Here is a 21,288-nt window from a genome sequence, read left to right on the forward strand (position 1 = left end):
ATATTAAAATATATTATATTCGAGTATAATCTGATAATCCATAAATGTAGTACTATTATATATTTGAATATTTTCTTTTATTATTCATACATAGAAGTTATTCATACATAGAATACTTATACTTAAAGTTCATTTTTTTACTTACAGAGATGTATATGCATACGTACTATATGTTCTTTACATATTCATACTTATATATTATATCTTAGTAGAACTTGAAATATTTTTATGATTTATGTTGAATAATCTAAATATATAATTTATTAGTATCAAACATAATTAAAGAGTGTATTTAATTACGCAGAAGTATTCATAATTAGAATTTGAAGTGTTTTAGAGGTAATGGTATACATTTTTTCTTCAGTTGAAAAGATATAATTGGAATTTTAAAATTACAAAACACTCTGGGGAGTTTATTTACGTATATATGTATATAAATATAATTTAAATAACATAATTATACATACGTCCTTGTATGATTATGTTATTAATCTATCATAGTGATACTTCGTGTTTGTGTATTTAAAGTTATTATTAATATCTATAATCTTTATTATTATAAATATTTAATCTAAACTAATTGAAAATAACTAGCTGCAAATATTCATTTGTAGTTTATTTAATGATAACAATGAGAATTTACAATACAAAACAATTGCATCAATATTAATGTGCATATTTTGTTACATCTCTTATTATTAGTTTTCCAAGGACTGAAGTACATTATATTGATTGTCTCTAAAATGCTATATAAATTTTTTATTAAATTTTTAGATATTTAATATAATATAGGTAATAGATATGGATAATATTCTGCATTATTTATATCCGAATAACACAAAGTCTAAAATTGTGAAATAAGGTATCTTTAAATCGTTTTTTAGACACAAAAAAACGTCTTACAGCTCAATTTTAGACATTTTTGTTATCTAGGTACTATTGCAAAATTTTATTACACAAGTTTGTTACTAAGTTTATTACATAATATATATAAAATATATATGACCACATATGGGACATATTTTTGATATAGTTTTGTATAATTATATATAACCATTTATATACAATTATACATGAAACATGTTTTACTGGAAAAGAGAAAGATTTTGGAACTAGTTGAGATTTGAAAATGGAGAGATATGAAGATAAATATAATTACTACTTAGATAAAACGGGTTACTAAAAGATAAATGTTTAAAGACAGCCCATTGCAATAAACAGGATTACTGCAAGCAGGTGTGCAAGTTGTGATTGCATAAAGGTATTTTAATTAGGGCGAGGGCGATAAATTAAATTTAAAAAATCCATTTTCCTTTCCTAATTCTGTGTACTCGCTTTCTATCTGATTTTATTTCTTCTGAAACATGTACTGTAAACTTTTCACTAGTTTTAAAAGAATGACAAATAAAAAATAAATGACAGTCAATTCAGCTACATGATTGTCTTTATTTCTAAAACAAAAATTCTGCTATGCGGGGTCTACAATACAAATTGTAGTGATCGTAGGATCTTGAGTCGTAGAAAATTGACCAATCATACTTAATTATTCTTTTCATATTCGACTGTGATTGGTCAGTTTTCTACGACATAAGATCCAACGATCACTACAACTTATATTGTAGACCCCGTATAAGACCTCATGCTATCCTCACATCATTAAAAGAAATATACGCTCTTGTTCATTTTAAAAGATCATGTACTGATTTGGAACAATTGGAGAATTACAGTGTTAATAAATACCAATATCGAACTACTTGTTACGATATGCAGTTGAAAGGAGAACCAAAACTGGTTTAGTTTTTTTTAATTTAATTAACATTTATTTAGTGACGCTAGTATAATTTATTTGACAAAATAATGCATACCGCGTGCACGTTTCTCTTTTGTGCTCTTTTTAGTTTTTATTAGTTTTTCTTAAAAATAATAAGTTACTTTTATTTAAAAAGAGATAAGATTGCTTTAAAAAACGATTGTAAAAAATGAACAAAAATTATGCTTATCTCCCCTGATAGTTATAATTGTAAATAATTGTAAAAAGTAATAAAAGTCTATTTTCTCGAGATATCTTGATGTTTAAATTAAAATAGCCAAAAATGTTCAGCTCAAGTTTGGTACAGAATCTAGAATCCCGAGACCATTTAAAATACCTATTTCAAACATGATGTTTCGATTGATTACGTTATAGTCTTTCGATATCGCTTTTGCAATACTCAAAAAACATATCAAGTCAAAGAGAAAGTCAAAATGATGTACTTTGACATCAAAATAATAATTTTTTTTACAAAATTTAATTGTTTATTGGCTTTTAGCCAAAATTTTGACGTCATTTTGATTTTTGTTGACTTTTTGTTTTTCTTTAGTATAGCTCGTTTCCTTGTGAGAGATAAAATTGTTCGTTTAGTTTTTTTTATATATTTTTTAGACAAGTTAATATTTATTAGTCGTTATTTATAAATCAATACTTTCTTCTGCTTCTTTTTCTTGAAAAGTGCCCGAAGCATTCTGCTCCTCACTGCAACATATTAGTTTCATGACGTCAGAAACTAAAGATCATGCGAGTTTTTCCTTTCACTGTATACACATCAGAATAAATTAATCTTTTGTATACCACTTATCCTAGATGATATAAATTGAAATAATTTAACATAAAACATTTTTTTCAAAAGGGATAAAACAAGTCATTTTAAATAGCTTCGAATTTTGTTTAATTAATCGTTATTTTAGGTGGTTTATTTTCGCTGAAAAGCATATAAATTGATTTTTTTTCATAAATACACCTTTTTTATAAATATATCTCGGAATAAATTAATGTTTTTCCGTATTTATACTAAATAGCAAATTATTGATGAAATATATATTCTGAGAACATTTTTCGATTTATAAGTTAATTAAATGGTTTTGTAAAAGATCGACTACAATCAGTGTTTCCTTTTTAGGAAATATAGAATTGCAATACATATTTATATATTTATTTATTGATGCAGAACAATTTAAAAGAAGAATTCTCAGCATATATTATATATATACAATATATATATCGTTATACTATTGAAGATAAAAATAATTCTAAGAAGTTCGATGTTCGTTCGTTTCTTAGAGATAAAGAAAAATTTGAATACCTAATTTTTAAATTAGCTGATGAAGAATTCTTATGAAAATAGAGTATTTATTAAGATTAAATAATACAGTTTAATATAAATAGCTTGTTTTTTTTTCTTTTAAATTAGTAGGGAAGTGGGGGAGAATTCCAAACTTGTGTTTTTTTTTAGAAATTAGGAGGAGAGAGTGAGGGGAATTGCGAACACGGAGTAAACACGAATGAAACTATTGCAGTATATTGCAGTATATTAAAGTAGTGATAACCTCTCACTTCTGGCACCTAACCGTAGACCGATATATTCTCAGCATTATAATACGTGAGACTATATAATACTATTTAAGGTAAATATATTATTTTTCAATGTTTTTTATGTGAAAAAGAGTAGGGGAATTGCGAATACCTAAGGGAAAAGTTAAATAAACTAAAAAACAAAACCCGATTTGACATTTCCCCCGCTTGCAGCAGGTAACTATACAAACCGCATAAGAATTTCATTCTTTGTTTAAAATTGTAATTTATATTGATGTATTAATGTTAATTATTGTAGTTTATTAAAGTCAAATAATTAGAGTATCTCCTTCGAATAATGACTTTTATATATAATTATCGTTGACTTTAATTTAACTTTATTTCTTATGAGTTCGCAATAAGTTCTTTTATTCTCTTTTCTAGTGAATTAATATTGTGTGATACGTGATCGTTTGATATTTGATATTTCACCATATAACAATATAGACCAAATTGATTTTTCTTATATACAATATATAAGAAAATACTAGTGTTATGTGCTATATTAATATAGAACAGTGCCTAGTATCCTAGCAAACAAACTGACGTTATTTATCTATAAATTATTTATTCTTAATGTTATTAATGGGTTTCGCTTATACTTAATCCTAGTAAACAAACTGGTATTATTTTGAAAAATAACATTATTCAATCCTACTCTTCCGAATATCCTTGAAAATTTAACTTACCATAAGAAGATTAATTTCATTACAAATTATGCCTGACAATAAGTAAACATTTTTTGTCCGATATCTTTTAAAAGATAAATATATGTTGACATTGTCCTTAATACATTGTAAAATTTAAAAATTATATATTTTTTGAATTTACAATTCAAAAATTTAAACCATTTAGGTATATTAATCGTTTTTATCCAAATTTTGTATAGAAATTTCAAACTGTACTATCAAAAAATTAATTTAATATTATTGTACACAATATTTGTGATTAGATATAAACCTTACAAGAAACAAATTCATTTTTTTACGAGTTGATAAATTTTGAGAATGTTGTACCCAGACAGTACAGAATATTTATAAAAAATTTTTATTATTACACTCATTTGTTTAAATGTTATATAAATATTTTATACATATTTTATATAAAGCTTGATTTGAAATCACATAAGATCAAAATAATCATAACAAGCAAGATCAAGTTATAACACATCAAAGTAATATTTCATCTTCTTAAAGAATTAGAATACAGAAATTAAAAAGAAACATTCTTATTATAACAAGTGCAATTGTTACATTCACATAGAATTTGGAAATTTTGTGCCGAGAATAATTTCAACAACTGTCAATATATCAAAATTGCAAGATCTCAAGAACTTAATTCTTGTAACTAATTGCGAAAGGAACACTAAATGTATTGTAATAATAGAACTGCGTAAATTAAACTGTAATAATGATAGAAAAAATTGTATGATTAAACTGAAGAGGACCGAATATTGATTGAAACGTTTATGATATTAGAATTTTATATAATTAACAAAATAAAATCAATCAATTTCGCTAATAATAACTTGCGCTGGCTGTATGCTCCTTTTTAACCTTTGTGTTTATTGTTTATTCTTATTCTTTAGTTTTGATTTGAAATATTATATTAAAATATAGACTAAATATTAAATAAAGACTAATATTTATAATAAATATAAATAAATATTTCTGGTAAGTAAAAAATATTTTTATGCTCTTATTATACTAATGTACCATATAAATCTTTTTTATGCTCTTATTATATGAACCATTAAAAAAGTAAAACCTTAAATCCAATGAGATAATGCCTACAGTGGTGTAAGCTGAATCACGGGTGCTTCTAAATAATTGCGTGTGAATTTAGTTAAGTAAAACCTTATTGAAGAAAACACCTTACTAAAAAAACCGGTTTTATTTAAGATCATGTCAACGATAATAAGCATATTACAGAAACGGTAAAAGATACACAAAATGTGTTCAATAAAATTTCTATGATTTTAAAAGCACTTTATCATTCTAGAAAATAAAAAATGTCTAAAATCTTGTTATAAGACATTTTTGCGTTTGAAAGACGACTTAAAGACTTTTATATCACAATTTTAAATTTTATATTGTCTGGGATGGTGTATTTAGATTTTTGAAAATGTTATAATTTTCTTTAATGTGTCTAAGAATTTTATAAAATTTTTAAGATAACAGTAAAATTTATTTAAAGTGAAATATAATAATTTGCGTCAAAATTATTTTCTAAAGATACATTTTTGAAAAAATGAAATTCATAAAAGTCACCATCTGTCAATTCAATTATATTTGACAGCATTTTTCTTCTTTTCTCTTTACAAATTTTTGCAATATAAAATAATATTTTATATAACATATATCATACCATATAATTAATTAATTGAAAAAGTATATAGTAATTCGCAAAATTGATTAAATTTACTACAAAGCAATTATTTACGTCTAACTAATTCAAAAAAGACAATCAAAGAAAAAATGATTTTTTAATATTAATACAATAACGTATATATATATGAATAAATATCTATAATTTTGCTACAAATATATTTTATATTTATGAATTTTCAAGAAAATTAAGAAAGAAGTAATTATGTTTATTAATTGGTTTCATGAGTTATTGTACATATGACAGCAATTCACACGTCAATTTACCTAAATATGAACAATTTCAGATTTTTTAAATAATCATAAAGACGTGTAATGAACGTATTATATAATGTTGAAGGTCAAGAAAATAAATATTATGTGCCTTGTGTCCAAGATATTGTAGGTACAGTCATTTAAAGAAGTTTTCCTTTTTATTATTTGTACATACAATTTAATGTAACTAAAATTGTAAAATAAACAAAATTGTTATACACATAAATTCTTTAAAGATACTTTCCGTACTTTTAGATACAAAAATTTAGTAAGAAAAATTTAGTAGTAAGAAAACGTAGTTTTTTATTTTTAAATGAAATGAAAAAATTATATCCATTTTTTAAAATCAAAAGATTATAAAAAAGTTTTCAAAGAAATAATATAAGTAAAATATAATATTACAAGGAAAATTTTAAGATAGCAATAAGATTGATTCGTAAACAAATATATTTTTTTAAATAAAATTTGAATTTCAGTCAAATCACAATAAAACAAGATTTTTTAAAATATTTTCTTTTACATATAATGAATTATTGCTTAATTATCACTTAGCGATCATAAATATTTTTTATATTAAAATTTTCATTTATATTTCTTTGCATTCCTTTTATTAAAAAAATAAACTTTTTATGACCATTAATAAAATAATTAACTAATAATACATTACATTGTATGTACAAATAAGTAAATTAAATATTAATTTGTTTTATAATGATTTAGCTGAAATTTCAATTTCGTTTTCGAAATAAATAATTGTTTATGAAAGTATTCCATTGTGATTATAAAAAAAATCTTTATATCACATTCTACACATATTATAATATTTTTAAGAATATTTTTAGATATTTAAAAATTTATACAATTTCTCTTTTTTAAGTGATATATGGAATGCGCCGTACGTATAGGTATATAATTCCAGACAGCATATATAATATGCATCAACATCGGATATAAAACGTCTTATATGCCCGTTTCTACTCCACACACACACGCACATGCACACGCACAACATAGTTTATTTTTAATCTCGGTTCAATTAAATCTTTATCTTTTTCTCGATCTAAAAATTAGAAAAAGTTAAAGAATGAGTTTTGTGTGTGTGTGTGTGTGTGTATGTGTGTCAAGAGATTAAAGTGTGTTTATTATAAATGAGCAAAGATATCATTAAGACATATTTCAGATGCCATGAAATATGTCTTAATGACACACACCATATAAATACACCTAAAAGTGATAAATATTTTGGAAGTTACTTATAATTTCTTAAGATAATGCAGTAATGCAGTAACTCACATTAATAAATGCACATGATGCATAGGTTTAACCACAACTTCGTGCGCCATAAGGATATGCATTGCTGTAAAAGCATTCACCGTTTGCGACGCATTAACAGTCTAGTGCGGAGATTTATTTTATCAACTACCATTATTCACTGCAGTTAGTAAGAAAATACAGGTATGTTAATTTTTCTATTATTATCCTATATGTATAGCCAAGTCTAATATAGTTTGTCATATCAGATAATACTAGTGGTAGAAATTGTGTAAGATATGCTGTGACAACATTATGTCGTGATGGCACAAATACGCAAAACTAAATTAAAATAATACATTTTTTAATAAATTAGAATACTGCGCTTTTTAGTTTATTTATTAATGATTTGAGAAATCAATTTATGTATAAGAAAAAAATTGAACATTTATTTCCAAGTAATCAGTAGATAAACAATTCTCGGTTTTCAAACAACTAGTTTATTATTTGAATTTTCTATTGGATTGTGTAGAAATTAAATGTGATAGAAAAAAATACTATCATACTTTTTTAGTGCTCGATTTCTCCGTATTTTTGTCGCCATGTAGTGCAAGTAGATAAACTCGATTTCTAACGACATTTTGCCAGTTTAATATGACATGTTATGTTCAGTGCAATGTCCTACAAATTCCGAGAATTTTATTTATGTTTATTCTCATTAATCACATTTTGCAGTCTTAAATTTATATTTGCCCATGAAAATATGAGATAGATCGTATAGCGACATCGTATGACAATAAACGAAAAACCTATTCATAATTCTGATATGATATATCTAACATAATATTTGGTATGTTTCTGTCATTATTTTATAACAACAGATCACAGTGTTTCTGTTGTATTTTTGTTGTTATTTTATGAGACGGCAGCACATGCGTTCGATTTCTCCCGTATTTTTGTCGTTATGTAGTGCAAGTATTAGATAAACTCGATTTCTAATGACATTTTGCCGGTATAATATGACATCATGTTATGTTCAGTGTTATGTCCAAACCCCGAGAATTTTATTTACGTTTATTTAATAAGAGAAAGGATTGAGAAGGAAGGGATATGGAAGGAAGCGGGTTAAATAACTTTTAGCGTTTTTCATTGGCAAAACTAATGCGCACTCAATGCGCTTTAAAGCTGTTGTATACAAATCGACGTAAAGATGTATGTTTAATGAAAATATAAAAAATAATTAAATCGTAAAATCATCAATACATTTTATTGCATTATTTGATAAAAAAAATGTACATTGGGCATTTTGCTGAGACGCGCCACGGTGAGAAAAGAAGATAAGCAGAAGGAAGACCGCGCTGCGAATGGAAGAAAATAATATTAAAATTGTATTAAAATATTTGTTAAGAATATAAAAATAATGATTCTAAATTTAACAGATTGGTAGAAAGAAAGAAATAAAAAATCATGATAACGAATGTTACAAAGACGACATTCCGAATTAAACAAAAAAGATTCTCAGCTAACGTTTACAATCATTCCTGAAAAATTTTATTTGTATTCCTAATGTGGTGTACAACAGAAGAATTTTCACAGAATATTAATAAGTCAATATTAATATTCAAATATTAATAAATGTTCAGGACATTGTGTAAATACTTCTCGTATGTATCACGAAAATCACTTTTACGAATAATACGTATTTCTGATATTAACGTAAATAAAAATCATATAGAAAAGAAAACTTTCAATGACAATACAAAAATACGTAACATGTCACTTAAACCATATTTTGTCATATACAAATTAATAAAAATAGTAGCACCTTTGTTTTACCTTTTAATTTGATACAATAGTTTTTTTCGAGGAGCGCGTTACTCTCAGCGTTTTTTTACTCTTTTTACTCTAAAAAGGTAAGTTCGTTTAGTCATCGACATATCTAGATTTCTTTTTCATGCAGTCTTCCAATCATCTGTGAATGATGCATATTATATTATTTTGTAGGTGACTTGAATCTCCATGGTGGAAGTACGACTAATTCGACATATCTATTCAATTTGAAGCACTTCTGCGACGTTATTTTGTGCTCTCTGAAGAAGGCTCAAAATGAGCCGTAACATGTAAGCACGCGAAGACTTCGAATGTATTAAATTGGCTTTTCAATTTATTATTTTATCTTTGCACTAATTTCTGCGTCCGACTTCTATATTATTGTACTCAAAGGCAATCATTTTTACTTGCAAATACATTGATGAAAATTTCGGATTTTAATGTCCACAAATCTTAGGATCATTTTTTATTCCACTCTCAGATAGACAGAGTGCAAAAGATACAGAACAGATTTCAAAAAATTATCCATAATAAACGCAGGGACGCCTTTATCTGATTTGCATTTAGAATTAAATGTAAATATGTCGATGTTGTGATTACTTTACTAAATTCTCGCCAATATATTGATAAACACATTAATCTGCTTATTTGTAATACGGGCAATTATACCATATAAGACATTCCATTTAGATCACGAGTATAGTATCGTTTTCTCAAACTTTCCTAGCCCTACTTCACATATAGAAGAAGCGGATGGATAATCACGCATTAACGCTCATTCCAATGATATACTGTACTCCTACATATGTATTAGCTGCGTTCGGTTTTGCAAATTGGAGGCATCTGTAATCATTCTACCCTATGTTCACCAAAATCGGTGAACAAGATAAAATGATTATGAATGCCTTTGCAAAACCGAATACAGCTTTTATCGAAGCGAGGACATTACCTATAATTTCTTGTGGAATGGACTCTGCGCATGCCTTCTGCACAAAATTTATTATTTCACCTTTAGTGTGTTATTAAATAATTATCTCATATCTTTTTACATCTAGAATGTTGAATGTGATAAGATATGAGATAATTATTTAATAATGAATATATTACAAACTAAAAGTAACATGTTTTTGTATACATTAATTGCCTTCGTATTTGCTTGTCATTATTCTTTAGCTTGATTATAGTGTTCTCACTTATTATTTTTATCATTACTTGCTTGATTCTTATTCGGGCTGATGTATATTCAAGGAGCTGTAATTAATATTATAAGGTTTTTTATTTTATAAGTTCCCCCCTCCTCCCTATACCTTTATACTCTGCATTTTTAATTGTCTTTATCTATTTTGCTCTTGATCTTATTGATATCATATATTATAAATATTAAGCAGGTTATGAGCTGTATTCCTAGGTACTGCAGTTCCAAATTTTAACTGATCCTTAAGAATAAACCCCGCATGGAAAGTATATGCGTGGATGCAGTGGCTTATTGGACAACGTAAGAAGCGAAGAAGCAACGTTACCACGGCCATGGGGGATAAAGTGCAATGGGGAGAGCTTGTTACGGTTGACACGATCTCAGAACTGTAATCCGGGCACTAATAATAAAGGTCATTTTGTCTCTGCTTGTTTTAAGAAAGGTAAAGAAGAGCATTTAACATGATTAATATATATTAGAAAAATAACCATCGAGATAAGGACTATTATTTTAGACAAAAAGATATAGAAGACGAAAAAAATGTAATGCAAATGTATGTTTTCTTACTGGAAAAATTGAATGTTATTACTTGTTCCACAATATCGCACAATGGAAAGGACAATATACAGACTTTATTAGACATTTACTCTATTAGTCGTATTTGACATTTCACATTTACCTACGTGCAGAAATATCAAAAAGCTCCACTGTTTTGAATATTAATTTCCATTTCTTGAATATTTTAAGATTCTTTATAAACTCAGATTTTTTTTTTATTTCTATTGTAAAACTTTCGCTTGTGCCAATATTTGTTACGATACGACGAAATCATTTGCATAATTTTGGTGTGAGACAATGTCTCTCTTTCTCTCTTTCGGAACAGATGCTGTTAAACAACAATCCAATTTTCTTGGTCATCAGTGAGAAAACAATCTTTTACGGAAGCAATTCGGAAGATAAGAACATGATGTACCTTTGTTTAAAGTAACAGCGAATAATGTCAGCATAGAATGGAAGATTTGTAGAACAAAAGTCTTTAGGAAAGCCAAATATGAGACGAGTGTGATCTTTCTGAGAAATATGCATTCGGAGATTTCTCGTTTGTCCACTCCAAGAGAAAAAAAAACGAAAGCAAGGAAAAACGAAGAAAATCAATATATATGTATCTATAAGTAATCTTCGTTGGAATCGTCAATAAAGCCTAATCTACAATTACGTAAACGTTATTAAGGGGTCGTAGTCGTAAGAATTCTCTGATCACAGTTGGATAATCTTCTCATATTCATCTACAAATAATCAATTTTTACAGTTACAACTACTCTGATGAAAATAGAAATTGGAGCATAAGTCGAATGTAAGGAAAGAGTAATAGAAGCGTAAACGAAACATCAATCAGGAGGAGTAAATTGGAATCACAAAACGTAAAAGAAGCGTTTACACTTGCATGAAACGAAGTCTTCTTTATTTATTTGAACGTTCATCTATGTAGATTATCTATATTGTTGAGGATTCCAAAGAGAGTGGAAAAGAGATTTACGTTGCAAAAATATACGCTCCAAAACGAGTGAAAGAAGCATACCATATAGATATGCTTAGCAAAGACTCAGAATGATAAACAAAGCAGTAATTGTTTTTAGCAATAGATACTCAATTTTGCAAGAAATGACGTTGCAGTACGTTAAATAAGGACAGATGTACGTTTGAGTAAGACAATATTGTAAAAAATGAATTAAAGGTATCTATTATCGACATTTTTAATTTAGCATTAAAAAAGTTTGTACTATCGACATCGATCAAATTCGGCCATCATTCTAGCATCACCAATTATTTATTCAAATGTTTTTTGTTAATTTATATTTTATTATATTTATGAATAAATATAAATACTTATAAAATAATCATAAAAAATTCATGAATAAATATTCTTGAAAATCAATAGTTTTGAAAGAATATATATACAATATATATATAAATAAATATTTTTTAACGTAAAAATCACTACGGTTGAAATTGTCTTTAAATAAATTTTAATTTAATTATTAAAAATTTTCAAAACAATAACAAGTAGGATTTTAAAGATATATAACATTTTTGAAAAGTATGAATATTCCATTATAAAATGCCTTTAAAATCATAAATGTTTCTTCAAAATATTTTTGTGTATCTCTTATCGTTTAAAATTTATTATGAAAAAAATATAAAAAGCCTATTTTAAAGGAATGTTTTATCTCCTTAATGTTTGTAAGAATACTTATAAAAATTAAAAAGATACTCTAAAATCAATGTATGTAATATAAAAAAAATTCATTAAAATAGAAAGATGGGCAATACTTGGATTTATTTCCTTATAATTTCATTGTTAAATATAAATCTAGAAACTTAAATTTCATAAAAAAGGTTTTTTTTAACAAAAGTGACGATCTTAATCATCAATCGTATTTCAAATACACTATTAGATCATCACGGAATCATTGGAAAGTTCCATGATGACATAAATTTCAAATTACTTGTTTTTTATATGTAAATTAAAAAAAGCAATGTTTATATCCGATAGAGAATCATGAATCTCAAATAGAATTCAACTTGTTTTTTACATGTAAATTACAAAAAAATGAATATTCATATATAATAAATATACGTATATAAGTTCACAAGCTTGTTTTTGAAGTTAACAATGTTGTGATAAATATTGAATATGAATTATCTAGTGATGTAAATCTCTCTAGGAATTAGATATGTAATGAGATATGCAAATTCGATACGAAAATAAAAAATTAAACGTAACACAATTGAAAAAAGTGAATCCACTCAGTTCCATCACTGCTGCATCTAAGAGAGAAAGTAACAGAGAATGTGAGACCTTGAGAATTCGCTACCGCCCTCGAGCCTTCGTTTACCGGACACCGGCACTGGACGAAGGCGAAATGAAGAAAGGCTTAGGAATGACCGTGCGGTCAGCCGTGTAACAAGGATAAAGCCAACGTCGACAACGTATCTGCATTCAGTTCGTTCTGACAGTCCCTACGACATGGAACGATAAGACAAGATTTTGTCCAAGTGACTTTTCCAGTTTTAATACTGCTAGTTCTTTAGTGTGCGCGCTCTATTTCTCAGGCAAGAAGTGCGGTATTAGTTCGAACGTATCGTTATTTTCTAAACACTTTCATCCAAATATTTATTGCAATTTATTATAATTTTAAGGTATAGCCATAAAATCTACAAAACACATGTTATTACATTTTTATATACAACATTATAGGTATAATGATATATAGTGTTCCAGAATTTTAGGAACAAACTTCATGGAATAGTAGAGCTCACCAGAACAAACCATTTTTGTTAAGGAACTCGTGTCTTTCGACACATTTTTAGAAAGAATTTACTCGTCCAATTGCATGTAACGTCTGATAATAGACGTGATATAATTCACGTTCTTAAATTATGTTTTTACAAAAACGACAAATGTTTGAATTAATAAAAACATTTTTACTAACAAAGCAAAAATATGGATTAATGTTATACGTGCAACGCTGCGTTGCGCGATGAATTACGTACCGGCCTGAATGAGAACGTATAATTCCTTAAAAATGCATCAAAGGATACAAGTTCCTTACAAAGTTATTTCTTTTGATGAGATTTACTATTTTCTGAAGTTCATCTTTAAAGTCCTGAAACATTCCATATATACACATATACACATTATACATACACATAGATATGTATTGTGCGTGCGTACTTGCGTACGCGTGCGCGCACGTGTGTGTAGTATCGTTCCTCCTTCACATTTATATATACAAACATACACATAGCATGTTTGACTTAATGTTCAAAATATATATAATATAAGTATAGAGTGGTCTACATAAATCAAATATCTTGAATATATTGCTTATTTTTGATAATACGAAAAAGTGTTTCAAATAAAAGTTTAAGGGGAAAGTTTTGAAGGGGATGTATTTTGTCATATTTTTTTTTCTAGGTGGTGGTGCCGAAAAGATATAAACGTCACCTCCACTTTTTTACATGGAGTTACACGATTTTTGTTCTATAATATAATTTCTCTAATTATTCTGTATATAAAAGTATTTGGGATATTCGAAGAACGTCGAATTGTTGCTTTGGAAAGTAGGACAAGCTAAATCTTAAGTGCTTAAATAATTTGATGTAAATTTATATTCTACATATACATATATAGTCATTTAAGGTGGTTCTTTAGTAAAGTACCAAAAATTTGGGGTGTCTTATAAGAGCTCATCACAAAATCACGAATATTTTTTTTATATAAAATTTAGATAAAATATTTGAACTAAAACTATGAAGTTGAAATTTTTTTGTACAATTTGTTCTTCTGACAATTTGGCAATGTATCGTCGAATTACAATAAACATTGGAAGTGAAAGTTTTATGAAACAAAATTTGTGAAAAAGACAGTTTAGGAGAAAAGGGAAAAATTATTCCAATCTGCAATGAAATCAAAAGCTGCTTCACCAAAACAATATGAAGTTATGTTACTCGATATTTTACTATTTCTCATCATTAAATATCTTTCCAGAATAGCCATTGATCTGTTACTTTTTTGTGATCATTACAATCTTAATATTTTAAACTATTGTAACCTTGTCTTCTGTAAAGAAATCTATGAAAATATTTGTATATATATATAGTTAGTCAAAGAAGCATCTCCAATGTTTACTCGGTCTGTCACTTTAGTTATACGTTAAAAATTACATATTTTTTCTTCCTCATTTTATCATTAACTTATTCTAGAATTTTGCACACGTCAAGTTCAGTACTTCAACGTCATTATAAAAAAATTGAACATAGTAACTTGATTTACTAAAGAATCCTAAATAGCGCATCGAATTGATTTTAAATTATAATTGTCTATAAAAACTGCTTATATTATATATCTCATAGTTCGTTCAGCTTTTCTATCAATTACAAAAATAAAAATATTTTATACAATTTGTTGATTGTGTTGAAAGATTATATTTTTAACAAAGACAAAAAGGTATATGACAGTACATTTTGTTATTCTTACTGAAATGTTAATACAAATGAACAAAACACCTTGCTAGATTTTAGATACTCTTTTTTGTTCTTAATGAGTATTTAGCCATTTACAATCGACAAAGTACTTATTCCTATATTAAACTTCAAATCTTTTTCAATACAATTATATAAATATATGATAAATTGTAAAATAGGAGGGAAGGGCATTTACATTCAATTAGAATTATAAACAGCTTAGTTTAAAAAAGAATAACCTATCACAGATTTTTGTAGATTTCTTTCTCTCTTTTTGTTAACAAATATTTTGTTTATTTTTTCAGTTTTTTCAAAAATGATCACAAAGTCGATACCCGAATGGTTTGCCAATAGAAACGTTCTCGTCACTGGAAGTACTGGATTCATGGGAAAAGTTCTAGTCGCCAAATTATTACTTAGTTGTCCCGATATTGGAGATATCTTTTTATTAATTAGAAAAAAGAAAGGCCATGACTCGCAAACAAGGTTACAGCTCTTACTGCAGGTATGTAATAAGCAAATAATGTTATTTAAAGCTCTGATTTTTGAGACGCTAAATTGGCTACATATGATATTAAAGGCGAGAAGTGACACGCAATAAATTAATTGCTACAGTCTGCGCAGTCAGTTTATGAGACATAAATCCCCCACTCTCAAGTGTAGGATCTCGCATGGTCTTATTACGGATTCGGGGAGACACTATTAATTAGCGCTATTTGTGTGTTATTCTATCTTCATCGTTTATTAGACGTAAAATGCGTAATCTCGAGGAATCTTACCACTACATTGAGCACATGCTACAGTCTGTAGTATATTACAAACGAAACATAATTACTAAAAAATATAGTTACTAAAACCAAATAATATTTTTCGTACTTTGATAGTTGTGATAGAAATATGACCAATTATTATATCAAAATTTATATCCTTATATATATACGTTTATATATATATAAATAAAATTCACACATTACATTAGCAACCAAAATCCTGCTTGACCGTTATTTGGCCGATTATACATCATATTTACTTGTTTTTTCTTATATATATACTTTTATATATAGGAAATATTAGATTGTCATGTTTATGCCACTTCCAACTTTTTACATGAGACAAATACCTTGCTCGCCACACCTTTGTCTCTACGCTGCCTTAATATATTATATTACACTATCAAAATAAACTCAAACAGGTATTGCATAATTACGTAACTACGTAATCTTTTTAAATCCATAAGTAATGGGTCCTATCATTCATCAACCTTCACGTCAATTATTACTTGACACCTTTTCGGCATAGTTTCAACTATAGTTTCTTGGCACATTCATTTATAAATAGTGAGCGCTTGTCTCTTAATTTAATTTTTAATTAATTAGTCGGTAACTACTTAAGAGTAAAGGTTTCTCTTCTAGTTTGAACTTCATTTAAAACCATTATACGTTATCATGGGATTTGCATCTGGAGATAAGTAGGTCAATAGTGATATTACTTTCCTTTTACGCACAAAGGCGATTCCGATGTTCAGGGTCATTGCCTTCCTGAAGTTCCTAATTATTCTTATTTCTTCTATAAAATTGCTCAGCAGATGTCGACAAATATTTTTGATAAACATTAGGGATGCACCGAATTGTAAAATTACCGCATACGCAAAGTATTAAAAGAAATGTAACACTGGATATTTGCTATCCTTTTTTTTTAAGAATTTTTATAGAATTTGTATCAAAAATTCGAAAAATATTTAATATTTAGGCCGGATACAAATAAAGGATCCTTAATGTGTATATCGATATATTATTTGTTACTCAAACGTCAATGTATAAAAATTGAGAAAAAAATTGTAAAAATTAATTATACTGATTATATTTTCAACAACCTCTTGCATAAACACGCCCGACAATGAGCGCTTCTAACCATTATTATGCAATAAGTATATAGCATTACTACAGACTTCTGTCTGTCTATATATAATTTTATATTTTGTTTATAATGTTTTTTTAATTAGATATTAGCTCGAATCCTCATTCAGACACCGGCTCTTTGACATCAAAGATTGATTGATGAAAAATGAGTTATAAGGGTAAAATTTATTCTTATCACCCATTTTTCACAAATTACGTTCTGTATCAAAGCACCGAGTCTGCATGAGAATCCGGGCTTACTATTTACCCCTATTACTCATAACTTCAGTCTTCTCTGTATACGAAATAAATTCCGTATTTAAAAGATCCTAGAAATTTGTTTGATATTTTATTACGATACATTTTTGATAACTCAGACGGCACAGAATGTTTATAACAAATAATTATTACTACTCATTTTTTGAAATGTTATATATACATATTTTATATACTTAAAGCTTTATTCGAAATATTATTAAAATATAGATTAAATATTTTATTTAATATTTATGATAAAAATATAGTTAAATATTTATAGAAAATATTTTTTACTTGAATTTTAATGTCTTATTTTTAAATATTTTGTAAATATCTAATAAATATTGTGTGTAGTCTGGGAAGGCATTTACAGTAGGAAATATTGAAAAAAAGTCTTCCAAACAAATACATATTATGTAAATACTCTTCGAGAAAAAAAATAAAAACTCGATTTACGCGGTGTTTCTTATGTAAGCGCGTACAGTATGTAAATAAAATCTATGTATACAACGTCGGGGTCAGGGGAGAGAAAGGAACAATTATCGGTATAAGTGAAGACATCTTGACGCAAACATGTGTGTCTGATGCCTATGGTGGATAATTGAACAAGCTACATTACGATCTCTTCGGGCGCATGCACATATATCGCGTTAAAATAACTTAGGCTGAGAAAGGTGAAGCAACGGATACGTAACACACATTTTCTGATCACTTCGTCATGATTATTCTCGTGTGTGAAAGAGATTTATTATAATTCTAATGACTCTCTTCGCAGATTTTAGCTTTCGTAAGCTACTTATTGACTTTTTAACGACAATTCGTTTAAAGTGCGCTGAAAGTTCAACGATTGCAACACGCTCGCAACAGGCCAAGCTAAAGGCTGCTCGCCGCAAACGTTAAACGCAATCGCTTCTCTAAACTTTAATGGGTCTGTCGATTACGTAGAATATAACATAAGGTATTTATGTTACTAGCTTACATGTGGTAACCGAAGAATGTTATTGTACAACAGTAATATAAACGCGTCAACTTTTTAATCTCGCGTGAGCCGCGAAGCAGCAAATATGCTTCGATCCTGAAGGTCTCCGATTTCTTAGTTGTTATTACATGTATTTCTTTATTTATGTTCTTCCCAAAGATACAATGCATATAAGATTTCCGTAGTTTCCCTCCTATAGATTTCTATAAAATTAATCGGAACGGACATTGAGAGAAGGAATAATAAGCGGTACATGTAATTACATTACAATGTGGCGCATGAAAAATTATACCACTTATTTTACATATAATACATTGATTTTTAATAAAATTGGTACGGAACTGATATAAAGTTACTAAAGCTTAGAAAATTGTCGCTAATAGATAATATGTTTAATATGACTACCGTTTTATCTCTTAGATAAAACGGTAGTCATATTAAACATATTATCTATTAGGTCTCGTTTGACTACTTTTCGGTACAAATCTTCAAATAACATGCATAGCACTTGTAATCTATAAATAAAAATATCTCCGAGTCTCTGACACATTTTTTGTTTTTGCATACAATTTTTATTTTATGCTTAACAACCAGAAAGACATTTTTTTTAAATTTTTTTATCATTTTTTTATTATTTATTTCGACCCGCCGTGCACACCTAATGGATTTTCCACGAAGTAAAAATAAAATTTACTCACTCAGTAGCAAAACCAATTAATGCTCCACAAAAAATAGTCTCAAGATGAGATAATTAAATGATACTTCGTGCGCCACACTATATATGAAGGAAAAGGTAGTATTATGGCCATTATAGTGTAGGTAACGACCTTTCTTAATATCTCTCCGCTATTAAATAGTGAATTTTCTATAATTTCAGTGATTATTTATGAAATTTTTTGTTCAGTAACTCGCTGTTACATTATGATGTTAATATGCTAATACACAAAATAGACAGCATTTATAAGATATTTTTACTTTCAAGCATTTTGAAATATTTTTTAGGTACATATTAGCATTTACATACACTTCTTCTCAAACTTGAGCGTATTATCACATAAGTATATGTATATTTCAATATGTTGTTTGTTATTTAACATTTTACTTGGCTGTATAAATTTCGAGTTGTATAATATAAAATAATAGCATGGCATGTTTCTAATATGGGTCCTTAAAAAACATACTGATTACTAACAATCTTTTATTCAACGTTTTACATGTAAATAATTGTTCCATAAATTAATTGTAGTTCCAGTCTATTAATCTATAGTTTAAATTATATATACTACAAATTTTTAGTACTAAGCTGTAGCTTATATACAGAAGATGTATACGTATGTATATTTGCACATGTTCTGCAATAGTTTACTTTTTTAATTTTCTAACCAAAAACTGTTTCTTAAACATAACAAATTTTTTTAATTTTTATGGAAGGCTACATTACCACTTTTCTTTCTCTTAAAGCTTCTTATGCAGTACCGCTTTTTTTTATAAATAGTGCTCAAAGAAATAAATGTTTCGTAATTTTGAGTTCAGAATCGATTGAACAATACTTTAACGAATGTAAACGTAAAGTTTTTAATTTAAATAATTATTATTAATCTAATTATATTATATAAAATGTAAATAGAGTGCCATAATACCTCCTCATCTACTTAATAGTATAAATTGAAATAAATCGTCGTACATCACCTCGACATCGATCATCAGAAATTAACAAAGTATTTCATCATCTTTCAAGTGACCATTAATGTAATATAAAGAAGAGAGTTTGGTAAGAACCCATATCCTTGAATCATAGACGTTTTTGACATTTCTCATTCCTTTTCAAATATTTTATATTTAAAAAATCTAATTATTCGATAGAACTCTCGAAATTCAAAATTATATATGTGATATATGGGTAATGAGAGAGCAATAAACAGCGCGATAATTTAAGCGCAAATTCTTCAACTGCATTTTCAGGAATTTCTTGATATCAAGTTTGTATTAACATCAAATGTAGAATTCCTGAAAATATAGTTGTAGAATTTGCGCTTAAATTACCGCGTTGTTTATTGCTCTCATTGCCTGTATATCGCATATATAATTTTATATTAATTTATATTAAAAAATTTAAACAATAACACTATTTAATTGAATTATTTGATGTTAGCACGATAATTATGTACGTATTTAATTATCAATAAAAATTAAATTAAACTCAAGACCGCTCTATTATTATAATTCCCATTCAGCACATAATTTCAAAAGATGTTCTAAAGACATTTAGAGAACTTCCATATGTTCTAAGAACGTTCTAAAACGTCTTGAATTTAGTTTGTTGTACGGGTTGAATCAATGATAGGAATAGATATTTTACAGCTTGTCCGTAGGTACTAATTGCGTTGATCAGTAATTATGAATTAGTCGAACATAATTTATCTCGAAGCATAAATTATCTCAAACAAATGAAAAAGTTTTACTGAATAGAAATTATATTTGCAGCAAGAGCCATTTAGAATTCTTAGAGAACAGTACCCGGAACGTCTGATGAAACTGACAGTTATACATGGTGATATAACTGTTGAAGAACTTGCTTTATCTATTGCGGATAAAGAACGTCTCATAAATAAGGTTTCCGTTGTCTTTCATATGGCCGCTAATGTCAAGTTTGACATGTCACTGAAAACAGCTATCAAGATGAACACCATAAGTACTGTAAACATCGTAACGTTAGCAAAACAGGTAAGAACATCCGCTATACTGAGCAAGTATGGAGAGTGATGCAAAAAATATCGATATATATATATATATATATATATTATATATATACCGATATA

At 27.4% G+C, this 21,288-nt stretch overlaps 1 protein-coding gene across 1 annotated transcript in view; it reads left to right on the plus strand.

Moving 5' to 3' along the window:
* The first annotated feature begins 10,713 nt into the window (after positions 1-10,713).
* The window catches only part of LOC108778596 (putative fatty acyl-CoA reductase CG5065), a 13,368-nt gene continuing 2,793 nt past the window's right edge, over positions 10,714-21,288 (plus strand). The window contains exons 1-3 of the mRNA XM_018545817.1: positions 10,714-10,748; positions 15,640-15,839; positions 20,954-21,193. Coding sequence (XP_018401319.1) covers positions 15,651-15,839; positions 20,954-21,193 — 429 coding nt within the window. The 5' untranslated portion in view covers positions 10,714-10,748; positions 15,640-15,650. The remainder of the gene's footprint in view (positions 10,749-15,639; positions 15,840-20,953; positions 21,194-21,288) is intronic.

The sequence above is a fragment of the Cyphomyrmex costatus genome, unplaced genomic scaffold, assembly GCF_001594065.2.
Source record: "Cyphomyrmex costatus isolate MS0001 unplaced genomic scaffold, Ccosl1.0 scaffold120, whole genome shotgun sequence".
Classification (NCBI taxonomy): Eukaryota; Metazoa; Arthropoda; class Insecta; order Hymenoptera; family Formicidae; genus Cyphomyrmex; species Cyphomyrmex costatus.